The sequence below is a fragment of the Salvelinus sp. IW2-2015 genome, linkage group LG8, assembly GCF_002910315.2.
Source record: "Salvelinus sp. IW2-2015 linkage group LG8, ASM291031v2, whole genome shotgun sequence".
Classification (NCBI taxonomy): domain Eukaryota; kingdom Metazoa; phylum Chordata; class Actinopteri; order Salmoniformes; family Salmonidae; genus Salvelinus; species Salvelinus sp. IW2-2015.
In genome coordinates this window covers 13,100,271-13,123,792 of record NC_036848.1, presented here as the reverse complement: position 1 = coordinate 13,123,792, position 23,522 = coordinate 13,100,271, and the positions used below count along the sequence as shown (strand labels likewise).

At 44.6% G+C, this 23,522-nt stretch overlaps 2 protein-coding genes and 1 pseudogene across 3 annotated transcripts; 2 read left to right on the top strand and 1 right to left on the bottom strand.

The window, feature by feature from the left end:
- Positions 1-1,465: 1,465 nt before the first annotated feature.
- On the top strand, positions 1,466-7,806 carry LOC111967165 (proto-oncogene DBL-like; annotated as a pseudogene).
- A 1,064-nt stretch (positions 7,807-8,870) lies between these two features.
- LOC139028170 (guanine nucleotide exchange factor DBS-like) lies at positions 8,871-17,700 on the top strand. Its single transcript, XM_070445016.1, has 14 exons — positions 8,871-8,974; positions 9,087-9,156; positions 9,287-9,379; positions 9,550-9,642; positions 10,049-10,177; positions 10,379-10,600; positions 10,935-11,027; positions 11,375-11,453; positions 11,555-11,618; positions 12,839-12,939; positions 14,115-14,227; positions 14,466-14,578; positions 15,350-15,453; positions 15,582-17,700. The coding sequence occupies exons 1-14, from the start codon at positions 8,871-8,873 to the stop codon at positions 15,620-15,622; spliced, it is 1,419 nt and encodes a 472-aa protein (XP_070301117.1). The 3' UTR covers positions 15,623-17,700.
- Positions 17,591-22,469, bottom strand: f9a (coagulation factor IXa). Of its 2 annotated transcripts, none has more exons than XM_023992467.2 (8): positions 22,332-22,469; positions 22,042-22,211; positions 21,915-21,939; positions 21,439-21,552; positions 21,001-21,129; positions 20,618-20,829; positions 18,794-18,920; positions 17,591-18,604 (listed from the first exon to the last, which is right to left on the bottom strand). In XM_023992467.2, the coding sequence occupies exons 1-8, from the start codon at positions 22,396-22,398 to the stop codon at positions 18,024-18,026; spliced, it is 1,425 nt and encodes a 474-aa protein (XP_023848235.1). In that variant the 5' UTR covers positions 22,399-22,469; the 3' UTR covers positions 17,591-18,023. The 2 variants fall into 2 exon arrangements, with proteins under 2 accessions (XP_023848235.1, XP_023848234.1); XM_023992466.2 differs by having other exon boundaries at positions 21,001-21,135; positions 22,332-22,468.
- Positions 22,470-23,522: the final 1,053 nt, after the last annotated feature.

Here is a 23,522-nt window from a genome sequence, read left to right as displayed (position 1 = left end):
ATTTAATGATAATGTGCAGTATTCATAAGGGATGGTTAGTTGATGGGAATCAAGCGGTCTGTTGATCGGTTGCATAAACTTGTGAACAGCAGAGAATTATATATGACTATAAATTACTTTGTGTTTTGTAGTGTTTGTTTGGTATTAGTCCCCATGCCTTTACACGGCACGCCGTAATTTGTGTACAATAAAAAACCTTATTACGCATTCCTGCGTCTGTCTCCCGATCCTTCATGCCAACGTGACAGAGGTGAACTCAGTCTTCACTGTGGCTTCACTCATACCACTATTTGATTGTATATGTACAGTATATTACGGGCAGTGTTTTAGTCCTGAAAACTGTGTTGAATGTGGAATGTTATGAGAGGAGAGAGTAATGCAGCCTGCCACCACAGCGGGCCGGACACAGTATATGACTCCATGCTGCCTCTCCCCTGGTGACAGGAGAAGGGTGTGGAGAGGTATAATGACGGCCTCCTGCTATGCTAGCCTGGATGTCACAGTGGAAAGATGGGGTCCAGACCCGCCTCCGAATGATTGACTGACTTGAACCAGACAGCTGAGAGTCTGATACCTTCCTTATCACTAATGTTGATGTTGTTTTACATACGACCACTGGGTGGCAGTAAATCCCTCTGTTAAATCATCATCCTTATGGAAGATAACCATAAGTTGACACTTTCGAAGGGGCCTCTGACCCCATCGTTCTAATATCTCCCTCTCTTTCTATCGCTCTCTCCTTCTCCTCCTTCCCACAGAGGTGTCAGTCCCRATGAGTATGAAGGAGGTGGACGGCTACATTGAGAAGCAGGTGGCCTACCTGTCAGGTGGGAGATCTTTACTCAGGAATGTCTATTTTGGGTTCATAACCTCTGACCTGTGTTAACATTGGTTGTGTAGATTCAGGCGGTGTCTACGACCTGTAAAAGTAGTAGTGACATGTAGAAACTAACACTGACAAAACTGTTCTCAGTTAATCCAACATTTATAGACTATTTAAATGAGGCGTCAGCAAAGAACATAATATAATTGTTTAGTACACTCTTGAGTGTGATAGTTCATATGAAACTATTTTTCTTCCCAGGTGGGCGTGGTGAGGACTCCAGCGTGATTATCACCCTCCCAGAATACTCTGCTTTCAGCGACATTCCAGAGGAGTCTTTAGCTAAAGTCTTAACATACCTCACCCTCATACCTCGGTGGGTGAACCAACATAATACACTACCTCCTACTATTCATCTCTAGCCCTCCCTCATAACTTTCTCTGCAATGCAGTGTGTGCTTGCTTTAGTCCAGAGTTAGTATTCTTTGCAGATATGGCACTAGATGCTCTCTGTCCCTCATCTATTTTGATGTCCTCTGTGCCAGCTCAGAGCAGGTATATCCTAGGGAGGAGGGATCGTATCATTGGACGTGGACCAAAAGGGGAGTTTGAGTTCAGGTCAACAGTGTCGATGAACATCCCTGTAAACAGATCTAATGTATTCACTCTGCAGGCGTTCTTACTGCACCAAAAAATATAATTTGTCTTTGGCTGCAGTTAGCTGTCAAATCAATTTGGCATATTATATTTGACTAGTAAAAGTATACATTTGCTCAGTGAAAAGTACATGTGTTCAAATACTTTTTTTGCTTGTGTTTGCAGAGCACGACAACCAGGTGTAAAATTCATCATCATTTTAGACAGGAGACTGGATACTTGGACCTCAATCAAAACAGCACTTGCCAGAATTGCGGTGAGCGAGTTATAGTCTTGAACATATGATTTGCTGCTGTYGCAAAAAAACAAAAATCCAGTTCAGAATTTCAGCACTAGACAGACTGGACGTCAGAGTGGGGAGCTGTCCATGGTGCTGAATTGCCCAGCGCTCAGTTCCTGCTGTTTTGTGATGGTCTCGTCTCTCGGTCTTTAGTTCATTAAAATACTTCGTCGTGACTATATCTGTCAAATACTGCAGTTGCTTTGTCACAGTTTATTATTGCTCATGCATAGTTTTCAAAGAATGTTCTGTACTCACTGTATGAAACTTGAGTACCGTGGCAAGGGAATTAAGATGCATTAGCCAGCACTCAATTACGTGGATATTACCTGATGACGCTATATTTCGGCGCACGATGAGAGGAAGAGATTGCAGACAGCGCTGCCACCCTCATCTTCGCAGTAAATGGAACCAGTAGTCTACATTGGCACCGATTTGTAAGCTTCGGGACGGCGAGATTTAGAGTGATAGCATGATCGTATAAATGGCTGTAAACACAATGGCTGTGAGTTACCAGCGCCGAGGATTGACCAGGATACGGAAGAGCCCGGTAACGKGCTTTTTAAAAATTTTGATTTATTGATAAGAGTTGTGGTCAAGTTTGGGTGGGCAGGGTGAATGCGGCATCGCTCACTGGCTGCAGCTTAAGCATAGCACTGCGGTGCAGAGCCTGATTTTAGCGTAGTCATGCAATTGATGCAGCAAGACAGAGAACGATGGCTTGCGTATGTGAATACAAACTCGACTGCAATATTTAGCATGTTGAGCTTGAAGGGCAATGTCCATGTTTGAAGTAGCCTAAAGCTAGATTTAGATGGCGACGTCAAATTAATATCAGAGCTCTTTATGGAATAATCAACATTTCCCACTGTTTTATGTCGATYTCCTATGCATATTTAAGTTAACAGCTGGCATCTTGAATTATACCAAACCCATATGTTAGTAAGGCTASACCTGCATCACCYCAGTCATGTGATAAAATTGGTGTGWGAATTATTTTTCAAATTGAGCTGATAAGATTGTCATCCTAAATGCTTTACTTGTGATGTCTGCTGCTGAAAATCGCTCTGAAGTTCAATCAAAGCCTCATCRCTAAATAGAATTCAGCCTACCTACTGTCTCTTCTTGGTTAGTGAAGCCATTTTCTATTGACTACAYCTTCAATACACCTGTGATAGGCAGGATAGGTCCAGCTTTCCTCCTTTAATTGACAGTGGGTCAGACTGAGAGGCTTTTTCTGCCTGAGCCTGATTGCTTGTTAGTGCTGTCAATATGCCCATTCAGGGTGAACAGATGAAGGCTATGCATCCAGAAGTCCCTTCCTTTCATCGTGAACAGATTGGCCTGGTTTTGGGTAAAAGGCATGGTCCAGGGTTTGTCAGGGCTCTAGATCAGGGCTCACTGTCCATCAGTGACGGTGTCTCTCTCCTCCCCTGTTTCCAGGCCTCCTTCCCTGGGAACCTCCACCTGGTGCTGGTGCTGAGACCCACCAGCTTCTTCCAGCGCACCGTCACAGACCTGGGCTTCCGCTTCAGCCAGGAGGACTTCATGCTCAAGATGCCAGTAAGGCAGATCATTTACCAAATCCAACACTTCACCACACATGTACATAGTACTAAACGCAGTCAATAATGTGTCCATTGTTATATCTCTCCTCTATTAGGTGGTGATGCTGAGCTCTGTGACAGACCTACTGAGATACATTGATGAGAACCAACTGACCTCTGAGTTTGGTGGAACTCTGGATTACTGCCACAGTGACTGGATCGTCCTGAGAACAGTACATACTTTACACTTACATACCATCAACCATGCAGCCACTCAGAACCCCAGCACAAATATTACAACATGTCTGATGTGGCGAGACACATTCAAACTTGGCCTGTATGTCTGCACCGTTCTGAGTGATGACYTCAGAGTATAAATGTAGAAACACTGTGATGACGTCCCTGTGTTGTGTGCTCTCTGGCTCCCCTCCAGGCCATAGAGAGCTTTGCGGTGACAGTTAAGGACATAGCTCAGATGCTGCAGGCYTTTGGCACAGAGCTGGCWGAGACAGAGCTGCCAGATGAGGGCACCGGCATCGTACACCTCCTCTCAACCCACACTGACAAGTACAGGAAACTCAAGGTATAACTGCAGCACTCCGTTTCACACACKTTTTACGCTAGGCTCTATGATAATGTGTGACAGTCTCGTATCAGCGGCAGACTAACTGAAATCTAGTCTACATTGACCCACTGATGTTTTATAGCCATTTTTCTTGTCTYTRTTGTACAGGAGGCGATATGGTCWGTATCAAAGGAGGGTCGTCACCTGCTGGCTAGCCTGGAGGCCTCTGGGAGAGAGGAGGATTCACTATGGGATATCAGGCTGGACTGGGAGACTGTGCAGAGGTATATAACCTCAGAGGGATAATCATACTACCGTCTGCCTAAATGTTATAGAGTGGCCATCTATTACAACCTCTCTCTCGCTGGTCTTCAGGCTACTAGKCCAGCTGAGGGACATGGAGTCAGCCTTTGARGGCTTCTTTGAGAAGCATCATCTGAAGCTCCAACAGTACCTCCAGCTGCTCAGATACGAACACAGCTTCCAGGAGGTGAGACCGACCGTTTACGGCATGGATGGATTGTTGATTAATTGGCCGATGCCGAGAGTCAACTCTTGACGARACCCATAGGGTGTACAGCTCAATTGGATATTGGATGAGGTGTTTTGAAGTTGGGACGTGCATATGTGTGGAACTAATGTCTCTCTCTCCTGTTGTGGCCAGATGGAGTTGTCTCTGGAGCGTCTGGCGACCCAGGAGAGGGAGGTGTCGTTGTCAGGGGAGACGCTGACTCAGACAGAACAGACACTCAGGGACCTGGACAGCCTGGAGGCTCACGCACAGGTCAGTATTTACCTTTTACACACTCCCTCATCAGATCAACGGACRAGGACTACWCTTAGTGTATACTTAAGCCTCAGGACCTGACCTACAAATGGTGGTTGGCAGAGATCGTCTTCTCTGGGTCTCACGTGCTTTTGGTAACAGCATTGGTTGTGGAGCTAGGATTGAATTGTATTTGCTATGGTGATACTGTWTGTGTGTAGACCTCCTGCATGTTATTGTATGTAACTGACTGTGGTGTCCTGGGTGTTGCTAGGAGGAGATGGCTCGTGCCCAGACCATCATCCTCCACGGTCACCAGCTGGCAGCCTGTCACCACTACGCCATGGCCCTGATCGTGCAGCGCTGCAACGAGCTACGTCACCGCTGTGACACGCTCAGTAAGGCTCTGAGGGCCAAACACACACACCTCTCCCAGGCCTATCAGCTGCTGCTACGCTTGGATCAGGTAGAGGACACACACATTTATTTACACTAATACACCTAGGTGAGCACACACACACACACACACACACAAACAAGCATTTCATTACACCCGCAATAACATCTGCTAAACACGTGTATGTGACAAATACCATTTGATTTGAGTATTTAGCTGTTGATCTGCGTAGATGAAGTGCTGGCACAAGACCAAGCACTAAAATATTTTTGGTTACCTTTATTCTCTGTCAAGTGCTAACGTATATCCGATTATGATTGGTCAGTGTGCGTGACATTGTCTCGTCCCCACCATAGGCCCAGAGTTGGTGTGACGACGGGGCCTACTTGTTGGCCCAGCAGCTGGTGGAAAAGTTCCAGTCTAAGCAGGGGGCCCAGGCAGCTCTGAAGGACATAGACAGATTCCTGGAGGGGGCTCCGTCTCTCCTCAGCTCAGGACCTGACCTCCTGGCCGTGGAGTTTGAGTCTGTCCTCACCCCAGAGATACAGGTTAAACACCAACCAGTGTCTCTCATTCACAAACGGCTCTATGGTTTAAAGAGAAAAGCCCTCTGTAATGCTTCTCATGAACCATCTGTGTATAATCCATCATAAGGCTTTCTATACACATAATACATTACATAACTATAAAAGCCCATTTAGCGAACACTGTTTCACTAACATTGTTTTGCTTACACACTGCAGGTTCTGGCTCCATATAAATCCTCTAAGCCCCCCCCCCCCCCCACTTCTTTCCTCATCCTCCACAGGTCCAGATAGGGAAGACATTTGAGAAGCACACAGCGGTGCAGGAGATGATCCACAACAGACAGGTCTGTCTGAGGAAGCTGGCTGATAAACACGTCCGTCCCATTCAACTGGTGGCACCCCGGCCGGAGAACCCACCCCGCTCCAAGTCCCCACTATTCTCCCCCAAACATGGTAAGAGGAGGTAGTGGACACACACGCACTTGATGATTCAGGACATTTGTCAAAGTAGATTAAACAGCATCAGACTGTATAGCTGACTGCTTCTGGCTAGAGAGGTTTACAGTACATGTTTCATCATCCAGCTGTCCTCAGCCCAGGGCTTCACACACGTCCCTCCAGCCCTGCAGTGAAGTATTCAAAGCAGCCAACTACAGGATCCAGTAATGAGGAAGCCCACAGTGTTTGTGCTCGACCTGAGTTAAAGATCGACCTGTTTTGGCCCAGCAGTATAATCCGTCCTTAGGGGATAATGGGGCAGCAGGTAGCCTAGTGGTTAGAGCGTTGGGCCAGTAACCGGAAGGTTGCTAGATCGAATCCCTGAGCTGACAAGGTAAAACATCTGTTGTTCTGCCCCTGAACAAGGCCGTCATTGTAAATAAGAATTTGTTCTTAACTGACTTGCCTAGTTAAATAAAGGTTAAAAAWWWTTTWAAATAAAAGTGAGGATAGGACAACCAGGTCCCACTTGACCAAACCTACTGTACATTCTCATATCGCCACAAGCAACTGCGCTTTGTTGTGATGGCTCTATTGGATAATGTAGTGTTAGGTAGTGTCAGCTGCTGTATCGCCATGGCTTCATCAAAGCACATATAGAGACATATACTATACTCATTATTAACATGTTATCCAGACAGGTCTTGTGTTTTATCATTATTATTAACATGTTATCCAGACAGGTCTTGTCGTTTTATCATCATTATTTAACATGTTATCCAGACAGGTCCTTGGTTTATCATCATTATTAACATGTTATCGCCAGACAGGTTCTTGTGTTTTATCATCATTTATTAATATGTTATCCAGACAGGTCTTGTGTTTTTATCATCATTATTAACATGTTATCCAGACAGGGTCTTGTGTTTTATAAAACACATAGAAACGTACATCATTATCAACTTCAGCTGAGAGGTCATCTTTTGCAGGGGTCGACGGTTTGAAGTTTCTCCTTCGATCTTATCACTTCCTGGGAAGAGGAAGTCACGGAAAAGCCCCGGCTCCAGAAAGGTGAGATGGAGGAAAGGATGACGTAAACGTGGAGAAATTAAGAAAGTGAATAAACCACAGTGAGAAATGACTTTAAATGCTGTCGCAGTTCACACACCTCACTATGAATGTCACCGTGGCAACAGTACAGCTGTGATGTTTACATTAAAGTTAGTCATCTTTCGGTAGTCGTAAAGGCTTGAGGTGGATTTCCTTCTTTAATCTGTGTTAATCTGAGGATTGTTAATCCTGCTTGTCTCTGTTTTTGACCTGTCTGTCTCAGATTGAGGTGATGCATGACTACCAGGAGAATAGGAGCCCCTGCTCGCCAGCCTGGAGGGAGAGGACAGCCCAGACCTTCTCAAACGGTCTGTCTACGCATCCTCTATATAATCCCTCTGTAGTCTTCCTGATTCCTTATGTTCAGACATAAATACTATGAGGCCCTGTGTCTCCACAGTCACGTGATGAGGGAGCTAATCGAGACCAGAGAGAGTCTATGTGGAGGAGCTGCTGTCAGTGCTGCTGGTGAGAAGATAACACAGCAGTGTTTCACAATTTCTGGATTACTACAGAGATTTCTCTATGCTGATGTGTGTGTATATGCGCGTAGGGATACAGGGGAGAGATGGAGAACCCAGGCCTTTCAGGGCTCCTGCCCCCCATCCTGCAAAGTAAGAAAGACATCCTGTTTTGGAAAACATGCCTGAGATCTACAACTCCACAGCAGGCAAGGACCCACACACAACACAATAAACACAATCAACAACATACCACAAATTAATCAACAACACACAATACAACATTCGCACAAAAAAAGCTTATTTCTCTCAAATGTTGTGCACAAATTGGTTTACATCCCTGTTAGTGAGCATTTCACCTTGGCATATCAAGAAGCTGATTAAACAGCATGATCATTACACAAGTGAAGTTTTGTCGCACAACCCAATGCCACAGATTTCTCACATTTTGAGGGAGGTTGCAATTGGCATGCTGACTGCAGGAATGTCACACAGAGGTGTTGCCAGAGAATTTTGTTCATTTCTCTACCATAAGCGCACCAACGTCATTTTAGAGAATTTGGCAGTCTGTCAACGGTCTCACAACGTGGACCACGTACATGGCGTCGTGTGGGCGAGCGGTTTGCTGATGTCAACATTGTGAACAGAGTGGGTGGCGGTCGGGGTTTGATTATGGGCAGGCATAAACTACAGACAACGAACACAATTGCATTTTATCGATGGCAATTGAAATGCACAGAAATACCGTGATGGAATTCTGAGGTCCATTTCACTTAAAGTATCTGTGACCAACAGATYCATATCTTTAATCCCAGTCATATGAAATCCATAGATTAGGGCCTAATGAATTTATTTAAATTGACTGATTTCCTTATATGAACTGTAACTCAGTAAAATCTTAGAAATTGTTGCATTCATATTTGTTCAGTGTACTAGCCKGTTTCCTCTACCAGCTGTGTTAGTTCAAGTGTTTATTAGTGGTTCTGTCTGTATCACAGGAGGTTGGTGAAAACTTAATTGGGGAGGATGGGCTAGTGGTAATAACGGGAGTAGAATCAGTGGAATGGTATAATACATCAGACATATGGTTTCCATGTGTTTGATGCCATTCCATWCGCTCRGTTTCGGCCATTATTATTATGAGCAGCCTCCTGTGATCTGCATTCTCTATATCCTGCCTGCTGGTCCTGCTCCCCTGCTGGGCTGAACGGCTTAATTGAATGACTGCATGAGGCCCTAAGCCAATTAGAGCCTCTCTAACTGGTGTTAAATGTGAGTTGCTCAAACAAGCATTTGATTATGCCAACGAGAGAGGAACCTGGCAGACACAGGGGGCTCAGTGGCACGGCTGTGTGGGTGACCCCAGTCATTAACTATGGAGYAGGGCAGGATAGTGGCCTACTGTGAGGCTGACTGTGTGGTGATGGTTGCTGCTGTGTGTGGTTAGGGTATGACCTATTGACTTGACCTGTCTGTGACCTTTGACCTCTGACTCGTGATCTCTTGCTCCGACAGGGTGTTCCTGCAGGACCTGGAGGGCTGCCTGGAGACCCCAGAGGGAGTAGGGGCCTGCTTTCTGGAGCGGGTGAGGAAAGTCTATTGTGTGTGTGTGTACATGTCTGTGGTTGTTTCTGAACAATGTCTTRACCTACAGTATATGTGTGTTTGTCTTGCATGGATGGTGTGTCATTGGAAATGTTTGTGTGTATTTCCAGAAGGAGAATTTCCAGGTGTATGAGTGTTACTGTCAGAATAAGTCTCGCTCAGAGTCCTTATGGAGGCAGTTCTCAGACTGTGCCTTTTTCCAGGTGAAGCCATGTTTTTGTCTGTCAGCCCACTACTGCTCCCTATTGATACTTAGCCATAAAATTCATTTTTTAATGGCACAAAATGACATATTATTTCAAATAGATTCACTGCTGTGGTAAAGCAGTATTAAAGCCTTCCKAATCTTGTCCCTCCTCGACATATTCTACAGGAGTGCCAGAAGAAGCTGGAGCACAAACTGGGCCTGGATTCTTACCTGCTGAAACCAGTYCAACGCCTTACCAAGTACCAGCTACTACTGAAGGTATGACACACACACCTCTACACAGCATACCATGCCACTATTGCAGTGTCTATAGTAGATAAAACTATGCAGAACCTTTATCATAATTCYATGTCCCAAAATCCTGTAAATGGCAACAGCACTCTTACATAACCTAGCCCTACAGAGGAACATTCATTTCAATGAATTGAATGCATGACATTAGGGATTACAGATTAAATTACAGAGAAATCCCATCTGGTTAATGGGGACTGCTACCAATTTTCTTTCCTGTGTTAGTCCCTGTTAAATGACAAAATAAGAAAAATCATACGCGCAACACATCTATTTTATAGTACAGCTGGAGAATTTGGGATTTCAACTTTTATCAGATATTGATGTGTACCAGACAAGTGTGTGTGTGTGTGTGTGTGTGTGTGTGCGCTAGGAGCTACTGAAGTACAGTCCAGGAGGCTGTGAGGGGACCTCGGAGCTACAGGGGGCGCTAGCAGCCATGCTGGACCTCCTCAAGTCAGTCAATGACTCCATGCATCAGATCGCCATCACAGGTTACCAGGTGGGGCCTCCTGGTGCTTCAGCCCTGTGCTGCTGACACTGTACAGCAAAGTGGTTGAATCTGATCATAGCATACAGTGTATTGGCAATTTATACAATTCTGTCAGTATGTGTAGCATTAGATTAACTAACTAAACCAGTCCCTATGTGTTGAACTGTGTATGAGCCAGTCTCTGACCTTGTCTGTGTATCGTTCACCCAGGGAGAGTTGTCTGACCTGGGCCGGGTGCTGATGCAGGGCTCCTTCAGTGTGTGGATCAGCCATAAGAAAGGCCCCACCCGTATGAAGGAGCTGGCCCGCTTCAAGCCCATGCAGAGACACCTGTTCCTGTATGAGAGAGCCCTGCTCTTCTGCAAGCGCAGGGAGGAGCATGGAGAGGGTGCAGACAAGACCCCCTCCTACAGCTTCAAGCACTGTCTCAAGGTGTGTGTGTGTGAAGGCGGTACTCTCTGACACGTGCTGCCTTTCGGAACGGTCTCCAGTGGGATGTTTGTTTTGGTTTGTGTGTCAAGGCGAGTGTGTGTGTTAATATGCACAGGGCATGGCGGATGGTGTCACACCACCAGATGTTCTCCTCTTGATTTATTATTGAGCCCCTGAGCTTCCTGCCGTCACACGGAGGTGTGTGGGCCAGCGGGCCAGCCGTGTAGCATGTAGCTGACGTGTGGCTGACGTGTGATGCATGACGTGTGCTTGTAGGCCCCAGGTTCAGTCAGTATGCGTGCGTAACAGTCAGTGTGTGTGTGTGTCATGACAGATGAGTGCGGTGGGGATTACTGAGAACGTCAAGGGAGATGTGAAAAAGTTTGAGATCTGGTACAGTGGCAGGGAGGAGGTGTACTTAGTTCAGGTAAGGACTACCTCTACTTTGTGAAGTGACTGTTGAAATGATTCATGCCACCCAGAAGCAGCGTATGTTCACCACACAAGGACTCTAGACAATAACCACCACCCACTGACGTGTTTGTCATCTGTGTGTTGTTCTGTTCTGTTCTGTGTTGTGCCTTTGTCAACTTCATGTTATGATTTGTTATGTATTGTTACAGTGAAATATGTGTTATGTTACTGTGGTGCCATTTTGAAATCATGCCTGTAAAGATGCAAATAAAATGTCTTCACAAAAGAATAAGTATTCTGTCTATCTTGTCATTGTGTTTTGTTACCATACATTGACTGTGTTCTAATCTTATCTCCCAGGCCCCCACAGTGGAGGTTAAGATGGCTTGGCTCAATGACCTGCGAAGGATCCTCACCAACCAGCAGAAACTCCTCAAAGGTTTTGGATGTCACTCACATCACTCTCCACAGCACACCCAACAAAGAGTTGGTTTAATTCATCTCAGACATCCTCTCTCTGGTTCTCTTTTTTTCTTTCAGATGAGCATTGTGTCAACAACCAGATGCCAGACCACATTCAACTGTCTCCGCCCTTGTCTGAGAGGTATGTTGGGTGTAAGACACAGCAGCTCCCAACTGATGGTGTGAGTGTGGCAGGCAGTTATGTGACCTGTTGACACGGTTATGATATGTGGTGTTGGGGACCATATCAACAAGCAGGTATAAAGCTGGGAAATAGAAAATGAGGGGAAGAAGGTTAAGGAGCTGATGTGTGAAGAGAAGATGTGTGTGAATGCTCCACTCTCTCCTTTGCTGTCTGGTTGCTGTCCTCCCCCCTCCTCCCCTCCCCTTGCAGGGGTGTGCGGCCGTCCGGAGGGGCTCCTAAGGGCTGTCTGCCGGGGCTGGACTTTGTCTCGCTGTCCGCCAATGTCTTTCAGTGTCTGCGCTCCCGGAGTCCACACCCTCGAAGCCCCCGGCAACGCCCCCGGCCCCGCCCCCCCAACCGACCCCGCCCCCAGCGCCACTGACCCGCCCTGGCACTCAGTGGTAAACTCAGCCCAGCTCTGCATGCCTCGGCCAGGCTCGGCATGGCCCAGCTTGGGGACCTAAACCACCCACAGGGCTGCTGTGTTTGCATACTGACCGTCATCTGCAACCCATTTAATAGCAGACTCCATTCGGCTCATAAATTGCCAGATACGCTTTTCATGTCTTGAGAGACCAATGTCCCAACAGGCCTTCCATCTCAGACATCTTACCCCAAATGACTGCACCCATCTTTGCATGGGATTTTCAATTTAGCATGGAATGCAAAACAAATAAACAAAAAACGTATTGATTTCCTCATGTTTCCAGCACCAGAACTGCTTCTAAGATGGGGCTCGCTTTTTGAGATTGAATATAACTGAAATGTCGCTAAATTATAGTAGTTATTTCAAACCCAAAATATAGACCACCTAATACACTGACGAACTAGGATCTTGTTAAATCGAGACCAGATCTTTCCATGCGCCAACATGTYTCTCAGTGTGAACTTTGTTGCACTTGGTCACATGGTTGCTATATGCTGTACTCTGTTTTGCTGCTCTGTGGGCTGTTTGGCTGGCGTCTGAAAGGTCATCATGGTGGTGTGAGATGAGTTTGAGAAGTTGTCCTTAACCACAGATCAAGGATCAGATGTTCCTCCGAAATGAGTAAAGGTTAGATCTATGGCTAAGGGCAGCTTCTACCTGGAGCATGAGTTCGTTAATTGATTAAGTCTAGTTAAATAAAGGTTAAATAAAAGGTATACAAATTGATTYTGTCGTGTTGTCTCTCCCACAGCAAACAGCAGAGGGCGTCGATCAGCTCAGAGGACACTGAGTCAGGGAGGAGCAGTCCAGACCCCCAGTCCCACTCCCCTCAACACCGGCGAAACCGACGCAGTGAGTACACCACTAACCCATACATGTACAATAGACTGGTTGCCAGACAACTTCACCAAAATGATGCACTCGCATCAATGGGGCAGAAGGCCTCGTGGTGTTATGATTTTTGAACGGTCAGATAGCTAGCAACAAGAGGTTGCCATGTGGGGAATAGTAGGTCTCTTGTTTCAGCTGGTTGTATCTTGTTATTGATACCATGTCTTGTTTTGAGGTGTTTTGACGTATGTCACCTGTATGCTAATATGGCGAAAATTCGCTAGCTAGCTAACCAACAACTGTAACGATGTATTTGAGAGGCAACTAGTGGTTATTGTGGAAATGTATGTTTTCAATAAACATTTGGAGATGAAATACAGTTCATATGTTGTCAATAATCCTTTTGAGTTGACAATTGTTTTGCCCCTAAATTGCGCACMCATCGGTTTTGTTTCTATGCAACTCACCTGTCTATACCCATAACATAATAAAGTAAATACTTGGTAACAATTTGTAATTATGGTGATTGGGTCAACAATGGTTATTGGGTCATGAGAGATGGTACATGAAACTCCTCTGAATTGACATTGGGTTTATGTGGGTATTAATACAATTGCAATCCCGGTTCCTTAAAGATGCAGGTATTTCACATGAAGGAGCACTGGGTGCATGGGGAAAAGTAGGCCTGGGATTTGTCAGCGACCTGAAGATACAATATTATAATGATACTTAGGTGCCGATACCARATGTATTGCAATTCTATATGTATCAAGATTCTATATTTTTTTTGCGATTCGATGTTCCAAGAGAAAGCCATGCGAAAATTTGTTTTGGTSGTAAAAGTTCTCAAAACCATTTAAACATTTTAGAAAGAAGATGGAGAACAAGGTATAGGATGATAAATCCTGCAGTTTTATCGCTGGTACAGTGCACTAGCGCTAGCTAACATTACAAATCGATACTTGGGAGTCACAGTATTGATATAAAATCTGCAAAAATAATAACGCAATACTCTACAGTATAGATTTTTCCCCCTATCCCTAGAAAATATAATTTGATTGTCAATGACTCCGATTTTAATTTATCGCCATAGTTACCACGCATTTACTTCAGGTATTTCTGGTACGTCATTAAGGCACTATATAAGYAGAGACAAGCAAAATGTAACTCACAACTAAAATGTGTGTAATTTCCAGGCTGGCCCGGCGCGCCTCACTCAGTAGACATCTGTGAGGGTCTGGAGGAGTGGGGTGGAGGTGAGGACCCCTCTCAGCCGTCAGACACCGAGGAGGAGGACGCTGCTCAGCTGGTGAGATGGGTTCTCTACAACATCAATACAACCACTCATCTGTATTTAAACACTAACACACTGTGTGGCCTCGTTCCTTACCCAGGACCTTAAATATGCTTATCAGAAAGGTTAAAGGAACCTCTTCAAGCTCCCTACGTTTAAAAGTGGACACTACACATTTAAAAGGCATACTCTAGTAGGCTACAGTTCTACATATCTTTATCCTAGTCTAACAGAATTGTGTCTGTCTTCCCAGGCTCCAGGCAGATATAAGGCCTTGGCTGAATGTTCACGATACYGCCCAGATGACCTCACCATCAAGAGCGGTGATGTCATCCAGCTGCAGCACGAGGACAGCGAAGGCCACTGGTGAGTGTCGACAGTGTCATTTGTCTGGTGGTAAAGTTGGTTGCCAATGGCAGAACCTTATTTGACACGGCTTTGACATGGGCTCTGGGCCGACTGGAGCCTAATATAGCAGGTGTGAAGACTTAACGACAAAACAGACAGCGTAGGAGAATGGTTAAAAAGCAGCGTGTAGCAGTCCTATCGGCTACCATTTTATTTTCATTTCACAACAATTCTACATGTTGAATGGGCACCATTCGTCAACACCCAGCAGGTTATCTTCTGCACACCGCTGCGCTCCGCCAATTTCATTATCGTGTGTCCTGCCCTTCACCTTAAAGGTCCAATGCAGCTGTTTGTATCTCAATATTAAATCAGTAAGTACTGTGATTCTTTTCATTTAAGATGGTCAAATAAATACATTTGCTTCTTAGCAATGAGCAATTTCTCGAGTAAGAATGTTGCTAGTGGTCTGTGGTCAGTGGTCTGAGTGGGGAGGGGAAAACTGAAAACTATCTGTTATTGGCAGAGAGGCTTGGAACTCAATTTCTTATTGGTCTATTAACTAATTGACCCCCTGGTGTTGTCACCAGGCAGGCCAAAACTCCCATTCCACCAAAACAGGTTGAAATGTCATTTTCAAACAGCTCTAACACTATGGCCTTATCATAATTTTCACAATTTCTCAGTAATATGTTGTTTTTTTGTTTAATGAGAAACAGTAATATCACGTTTTTGACTGTACTGGGCCTTTAACTCCTCTAAAGCCTCCCTCCCTCACTCCATCTCCAGGCTGGTGAAGAACCTGAGTCGCAGACAGGAGGGTATCATCCCAGTCCCCAACCTGCARATGATTCTGGGAAACGGCAGTAGAGGACAGTCCACCAGACTAGGAGGTAAGGTTTGTGTTACAGTACAGAGGAAGYGGTTTCTAAAGCCATTTGTACTCTCAACCCTSCTCTCTGACATGTAGCTCATTAGATGGGTTTGTTTGAATCATTTGTGCCTCCTATCTTTTATGCAGATCCATGGAATCTGAAGGCCAGAAAGCTCAGCTCCCCTTAGAGGAAAAATGCTGTCTTCAAGTGCTCGTGGGAACTGGGAAAGTGGTTAGTCGGAACCTCGTATTTCCCACTTCGGAGGAGCATTGGAAGGCAGCAACACCTTTTTGTTGGACCTTTACAAAGATTGACAGACTGAAAAGACAGACTGTTTTCCATTAGACATTGTGAGGTCATGACAGATGGAATATCTTAAACTCTGCTTCCTCAAAGTAGCCAATTGAAGAAGGACATAGGAGTTTTAGGTCTGGATTTTTGATTGACATTTTTCTGGGCCAGTAACATGAGGACCTGTTTTTTGCCCACCATGGACAGTGGACACACTTTATGAATGTTACCCTCCAAACACTTTAGACAGCACAGGGTTCTACCAGCACAAAGGCACACGGTTTGGTGAAGGACAAGGGACACGTGAAAAGGTTTGGGACTTAAAATTCAATCCCCCACTTCCTCTTAGACCCAGCCAATGGGCTTTTCTGTTGGGCTGCTGTAGCTGGATTACATKCATGGACTCTAGTTCTCTGAGGGATTCTTAACCGTCATTGCTAATCAGTGAGAATGCAGTTGGTGTTTGTATGTTTATGTGTGTTCTTATGCGMCATAATAATCCGGGTTTTCGCCTGAAACATTTCTTAAAAAGAGACTTTTGTACATAGCTATGTAATTCATTTTTGATGTGTATACTTGAATGTTGGTCTATTGTTTGTTGACGTTCATTTATTCTACATGCTCATGTTGTTTAGGTATCCATCCTGTCTTGTTCCTTAAGGRAGCCTTCTCTTAGCTCTCCAAGAGTTGAAATGCCAAAACGTGCCGTGCCATAATGCCTTTTTATTCCTGCAATGTTGGAATCGAGCTCCTCTTTGATAAATGTACTGTTTGCTCCGCAATATCAAACGCAGTCTTGCTTCTACCTCACATCAGACCTATACTCAACTGGCACGTTATTCATGCTTATAAGCGAAATGCAAGCTGAAAGAAAACAAGCTGAAAGCTTTACTATATTTTCAAAGGCTCTAGAGAAATTGAGCTCTCCATGAACGCAATACCTCCTTCATATTTTCCTGATTCATACCTATTCTTTTTCAGTTTTATTTCCGAAGCTCAGTGTGTGTCAATGGCGAGGAGACACCGCCCCAATATAAATAAAGTTGTTAAGATGTCACGGATGGTGAATTCCGACATCTTGTGAGGTGATGGTGATTGATAGAAGGGTACTCCTCAGGTCTATAAGAGCTACTGCCAGCGTGGCGCCAGCAAAGACTGATGTCATTCTCCCCAGGATTTCACTATCTGTCTCCCCGGTGTGAGCAGCCCTCTGCCTGTGACAGCACAAAATGGAGCGAGAGAGAGCTGGATCAAGAGAGAGGGAGAAATGTGGCACTCTCTCTTCCTCTACTCGTCTCTTCCACGGCCTTGCAATTAATCTTACGCTTCCCATTAAACAGGATCATACAGCAAACATGAAATATACCCGCTATGTCGAACGCTTAATTAAATATTGATTGCGGACTTATATGAATTTACTACATCAAATCAAGGCCCCAGTCGGAGGCCTGCCTTTGATATCCTGCGTTTGATGTGGAAATGAGCCAGGATAACAGCGGGGGCACAGCTCCACACTACTAATGTCTTCTTATTAATTAATTAATGTTGCTATCAAGTTGTTCCTTCGCGGCGGTAAGCAGCTGTGCAGCCCAGTAAAATGATGTCTATCTACCCTTAACGGAGACCTGCTTGACTGCTGCGCATCGCATCAATGGGTTTCTCTCCTCATATGGCAGAATTAGCTGGGTTTTCTTTTTTTGTGCTCCAAAATGCTGCACATTTTGCACTGAACTGTGATGTTCAAAAATAGAGACAGAAATATGCTTGAAAATGCTGTGCGTCTTTGACAAGCGCTGTAAGCTTGTTGCTAAGTGTTTCTCATAAGAGAACATAGCATGGCTAACTGAATATTGACTGAACGTGGCAGGTTTCAGGTTTTTATTATTGTTCTACAGTCATCGTTGTTGATTGGCTGCTTTTTTATACAGCTTCAGTATTGTATATAGACCAAATAAAGTATTTATTGAAATAATACAGATTTGTTCTGCGCCTTAGAGTTTAATGTTTTTTTTCTATAGTAGAATACAATAAAGCAGTGTTAGTTGCTTGCATACAGCCATTTGCCAGTAAATTATAGTTTTTGTTTTCTGAATAAGCATAATAAATGTTCAGTAGGCATAAGCATCTGTTCGCCATACAGGTCTCTATCATGTAAAGCTTATCTTCACCAGSAGATGGAGGTAAGAAGCTGCAAGAAGACGCTCTCTCTTTGAATACAAAACGGACACATCTCCTGAACCKCAAAAGACCTGGAACAAAAAAAGCCAGCGTGGGCCCTGAGGGTCAAAGGTCAGGGGTTAGTCATCCAGYACGTCATGCAGCATGCGCTTGGTCACTGACATAACGTGACGTATCCATCTATAGTAATGTGACACTCTGGTGTATACTCCATACTTCCCATCCTTGGCACACTCCTCRCCCCAGCTCACTATTCCTGTCAGGAACCAGGTGTCATGGTAACGGTTGGTATGGGGACCCCCGCTGTCCCCCTGGCACGAGTCTTTGGCCACGTGAGCATAGCCGGCACAGAACATATACTTGGTGATACGGGCACTACTGCTATCCTTACACAACGTCCTCTCTGTAAATGGCACCTCTACCTTCTGTAGTAAGTGAGACGTGGCCCCCTGGAAGCGTGTGCGACCCCAGCCGCTGACCGTAGCCGGGGACTGATCCGTCACCAGGTCCTCGGCGAAGACCTTGGGCCCCAGGCAAATGGGTCTGGCGTGGGAGGAGAATGTGATGGGGTTGTGCAGGRGCAGCAGGGCGATGTCGTGGTTGTACAGACTCTGCTGGGAGTCGTAGAGCGGATGTTTGTATTGCTTCGACACCTCGTGGTCCTGTTCCGTGCCCTCTTTGTAATTGATGTTATGCTCCCCTGGAGAGGTACAATAACTAAATGAAGCAATCAAGTAATCCATCTGTAATCAATCAATATGAATCGTCCTAGTAGAGAATTTAGTTTTAGTCATAGATACAAATCATACACCTATGAACACGCTCCTGTGTAAGGTAGTGAGAATGTACCGTAGCTGAGCTAAAAAAACGAACCGGAATTGTGCCTTACCCACTCTGACGAAAAAAGATCCCTGCTGTCCCTCCACCAGACAGTGGGCAGCAGTGATGACCCACAACTGACTGAGGATAGAGCCCCCACAGAACACCTGACCACTGGGCCTCTGCACCAGAGCTGCCTGGGGGAGTAGAGAGCAGGGAGAGCCCGTTACATACAATACCAGTCAAAAGTTTGGACACACCTACTCATTCAAGAGTTTTTCTTAATTTGTACTATTTTCTACATTGTAGAATAATAGTGAAGACATCAAAACCATAAAATAAAACATGGAATCCTGTGGTAACCAAAAACAGTGATAAACAAATCAAAATATATTTGAAATTTGAGATTCTTCAAAGTAGCCACCATTTGCCTTGATGACAGCTTTGCACACTCTTGGCATTCTCTCAACCAGCTTCATCTTGAATGCTTTTCCTACAGTCTTGAAGGAGTTCCCACATATGCTGAGCACTTGTTGGCTGCTTTTCCTTCACTCTGCGGTCCAACTCATCCCAAACCATCTAAATTGGGTTAAAGTTGGGTGATTTTGGACGCCAGGTCATCTGATGCAGCTCTCCATCACTCTCCTTCTTGGTCAAATAGCCAGGAGGTGTGTTTTGGGTCATTGTCCTGTTAAAAAACAAATTATAGTCCCACTAAGCGCAAACCAGATGGAATGGCGTATCGCTGCAGAATGCTGTGGTAGCCATGCTGGTTAAGTGTGCCTTGAATTCTAAATAAATCACAGACAGTGTCACCAGCAAAGCACCATCACGCCTCTTCTTCCATGCTTCACGGTGGGAACCACACATGTGGATATCATCCGTTCACCTACTCTGTGTCTCAACAAAGACATGGCGGWTGGAACCAAAAATCTCAAATTTGGACTCATCAAACCAAAAGACAGATTTCCACTGATCTAATGTCCATTGCTCGTTTCTTGGCCCAAGCAAGTCTCTTCTTATTATTGGTGTCCTTTAGTAGTGGTTTCTTTGCAGCAATTTGACCATGAAGGCCTGATTCACACAGTCTCCTCTGAACAGTTGATGTTGAGATGTGTCTGTTACTTGAACTCTGAAGAATTTATTTGGGATGTAATTTCTGAGGCTTGTAACTCTAATGAATTKTTCTCTGCAGCAGAGGTAACTCTGGGTCTTCCATTCCTGTGGTGGTCCTCATGAGAGACAGTTTCATCATAGCGCTTGATGGCTTTTGCGACTGCACTTGAAGAAACTTTCAAAATTCTTGAAATGTTCTGAATTGACTGACCTTCATGTCTTAAAGTAATGATGGACTGTTGTTTCTCTTTGCTTATTTGAGCTGTTCTTGCCATAATATGAACTTGGTCTTTTACCAAATAAGGCTATCTTCTGTATACCACCCCTACCTTGTCACAACACAACTGATTGGCTCAAACGCATTAAGAAGGGAAGACATTCCACAAATTAACTTTTAACAAGGCGCACCTGTTAATTGAAATGCATTTCAGGTGACTACCTCATGAAGCTGGCTGAGAGAATGCCAAGAGTGTGCAAAGCTGTCATCAAGGCAAATGGTGGCTACTTTGAAGAATCTCAAATTTCAAATATTTTGATTTGTTTATCACTGTTTTTGGTTACCACAGGATTCCATGTTTTATTTTATGGTTTTGATGTCTTCACTATTATTCTACAATGTAGAAAATAGTAAAAAATAAAGAAAAACCTTTTAATGTGTAGGTGTGTCCAAACTTTTGACTGGTACTGTATATCGGTATGTAGCTCTTTTCAAGGACCCAGAGATGCTTAAACATACATTCACCCGTGCATAGTGCATCTAGGTATTTTCCCCTCTTACCTGCCATGGGATATCTCCAGGGGTGACTGTGTCGCCACCTACAATACGTATTCTGGCGTTGAGTTCTCTGACGGGGGGCCTGGTGGTATTGGCTGGGGTGAGGGAGGGGGTTGTAGTGACGTTGGCATCTGACCTTGTGTTCTTAAGGGTGAGTAAGGATCTAGACATTTCCGTGATCACAGTCCGCCTGTCTCTGCCACAAGGAAACTCCACTGGTGGCATACAAATCCAAATGAAGGAGGGCTGGGTGGTAACACTACATCAAGTTACTCTACACCAATGTCGTAACATTGTAATCACACTACTYTATTGACATGTTGCTACACAGTACTTTAGCAAGATTATGGAAAATGTATAACAAGACGTGTGAATGTTGTGGCTACCTTCAGGATTGCAGTTGACTTGATCCTGCGCCAGCTTGTAGCCCTCTGCACAGCTACACTCTGCCCCATAGGRGCCCAGGTTCTCACAGAAGTGCATACATTCTCCATTATTCACCGCACACTGTCTAGCTGTTACTGTGGGGAGAAACCTACATCATCAATCCACATCTCTAAAGTAATGAGGCATGTTAAATAGTATAGAAAATAGAATAAGTAAGTATGGTTGCGATTGTTATGGCGAACATGTGGTTTTACAACCGTGTTATCGCAATGTTATAGGAGTGACGTCCAGGCAGAGTTTACATAGAGCCTCAACTGGTTTAAGCTGGACCAACCTGCTCCGAACTGACTGAAATGGAGGACATTTGTCAAGGCCTATGCTACTTATAGGAGCCAATGGCTTAAGTCAAGTAAGCCATTACAATGTTATTACTGTACCTATCTCACAGTTGGTCCCAGTGAAGCCTCGTAGACAGCTGCAGGAGTAGGATCCTTTCTGGTCTTTACAGGAGCCCTGGTTCAGACAGGGGGACGACTTACACTGGTCCCCATCTGAGACATAACAGAGCATTATTGATGCAATTTACGTTACACCAAGTTTCATAAACACACACACACACACACGATAACATACGCACTATACATACACATGGATTTAGTACTGTAGATATGTGGTAGTGGTGCAGTAAGGGCCTGAGGGCACACAGTGTGTTGTGAAATCTGTGAATGTATTGTAATGTTTTTAAAATTGTATGAACTGCCTTCATTTTGCTGGACCCRAGGAAGAGGATCCATAATAAATACAAACACAAATACTGCTAAACGCTACAGTTTGAAACCCACACAGCTCCTGAGTCACAGCTTAATCCTCTCTGTTTGTGCCAACACGACAGTTAATCATTAAGCAAAGTCACCTTCATAACCGACCCAAAACTCCATCTGAAAAATAAATACAGAATCTTCAGAATATCACACGTTAACCCATTCATTACACAGTACCGTATTCATGGTGGAGTCTAACCCCACCATACACACACTCACCGTCTTCTCTTCATTCTCAAATGCTTCCCTGGCCTCCTCCAGGTCACACCTCTCCTCCAGACACTCTCTCTCCAGGTTCCCCCATAACATCTCCTCGAACACCCCTGTGTTGTGGCGCCTCTGTCTCCTCAGCACACTGTCTGCTGCCTGGCCTGACAGGAACACTGGGGCTGGAGGGCCAGAGGGAGATTGTAAGGCTGTTACAGTTACGGCTGGTGTAMAACTGAGAGAGTAATATTGTTACTAGTGAGAAACCTACTGAAACCATCAGCAGTCAGAGCAGAACTTACCTCCCCAGCCCAGCCGGCAGTCTAGCAGCATCACACATAGGAGGAGGAATACGTAAACTGTTGCCATCCCTGTCTGATCTGATACTCTGGTATCACAATGCCCAATGCAGAGAAACACACACACACCGTGGACACACTCTCACCCACTCCAAAGTACAGCTGTCTGTTTACTCTTGAACCACAGTGACAGGGTATGTTTGCTGTTACTTTGTTTAGAGGCAATACATTGACATACTGTGGTGGATTTATAYTTTTCTATTTGTACTTTTTGACCAGGCAGATCAATTAAGAACGGCTTCTTATTTACAATGATGGTCTGGCTGGCTGGTGGAAATATCTGTGTACATCCTTTTGTGAACGGATTGTTTTTACATGTTTTTTTTTTCTCTCTGTGATGACTGATTTTTTTCTAATCGTTCTCTGATGTGTTCCTCTAGGTTTGGACTGTAATCAGAAAATGAGAGAATCCCCGTCTACAAAAAAAAAACATGCATTTCAGGTAATATACCACTAGATGGCGCACATGTCTATAAAACAATGTCTACCAAAGCTTTGATTGAACATCACGTCATACTGTACGCACACACCCACTGAGATGAAAGGGCTCGGGGTTAGCGTTTTCCCTGACCAGCTCACATTACCAGTACAAACCCCAGGGACCTAATTTATCAACCGTGCGTAAATGTCTCACTAAATTCTGGCGTACGTGGAAATTCTAGGATTTGTGTGCGCCACAAATCATTGGGATTTATCAAACTGTCGCACGCAACATACGCATGTTTTCATTGATAAATCAGATCCATAATCTATTATACGTGTGTGCTGGTGAACGAGCGCTACAACCCCGCKTGAAAACGCCCTCATTCACATTTTATGGAAACAAAAACACCCTCATTTGCTGTATGATTTGGAAATGTTGGAAAGTGCAATAGCACATTTTATCACATTTCTGTAGAGGTGTGGGCAGAATGTTTCGATCTTTTGCAGGGACTTTATTCAACCTAAAATGCAAACTAATCGCCTATAGCGTGTGCCAAACACTGGCTGTGCATTCTGCATAATTGATTGCCTTTTCAAACAAATTAAAAGTAAATGCTACAGCTCACACTATGCAAAATAATAATGGTTGTTCAATATTTAGTTTGTCAATAGATGATTGTGTTTCTATCTCCTGTCTTGGTATAGGCTCTG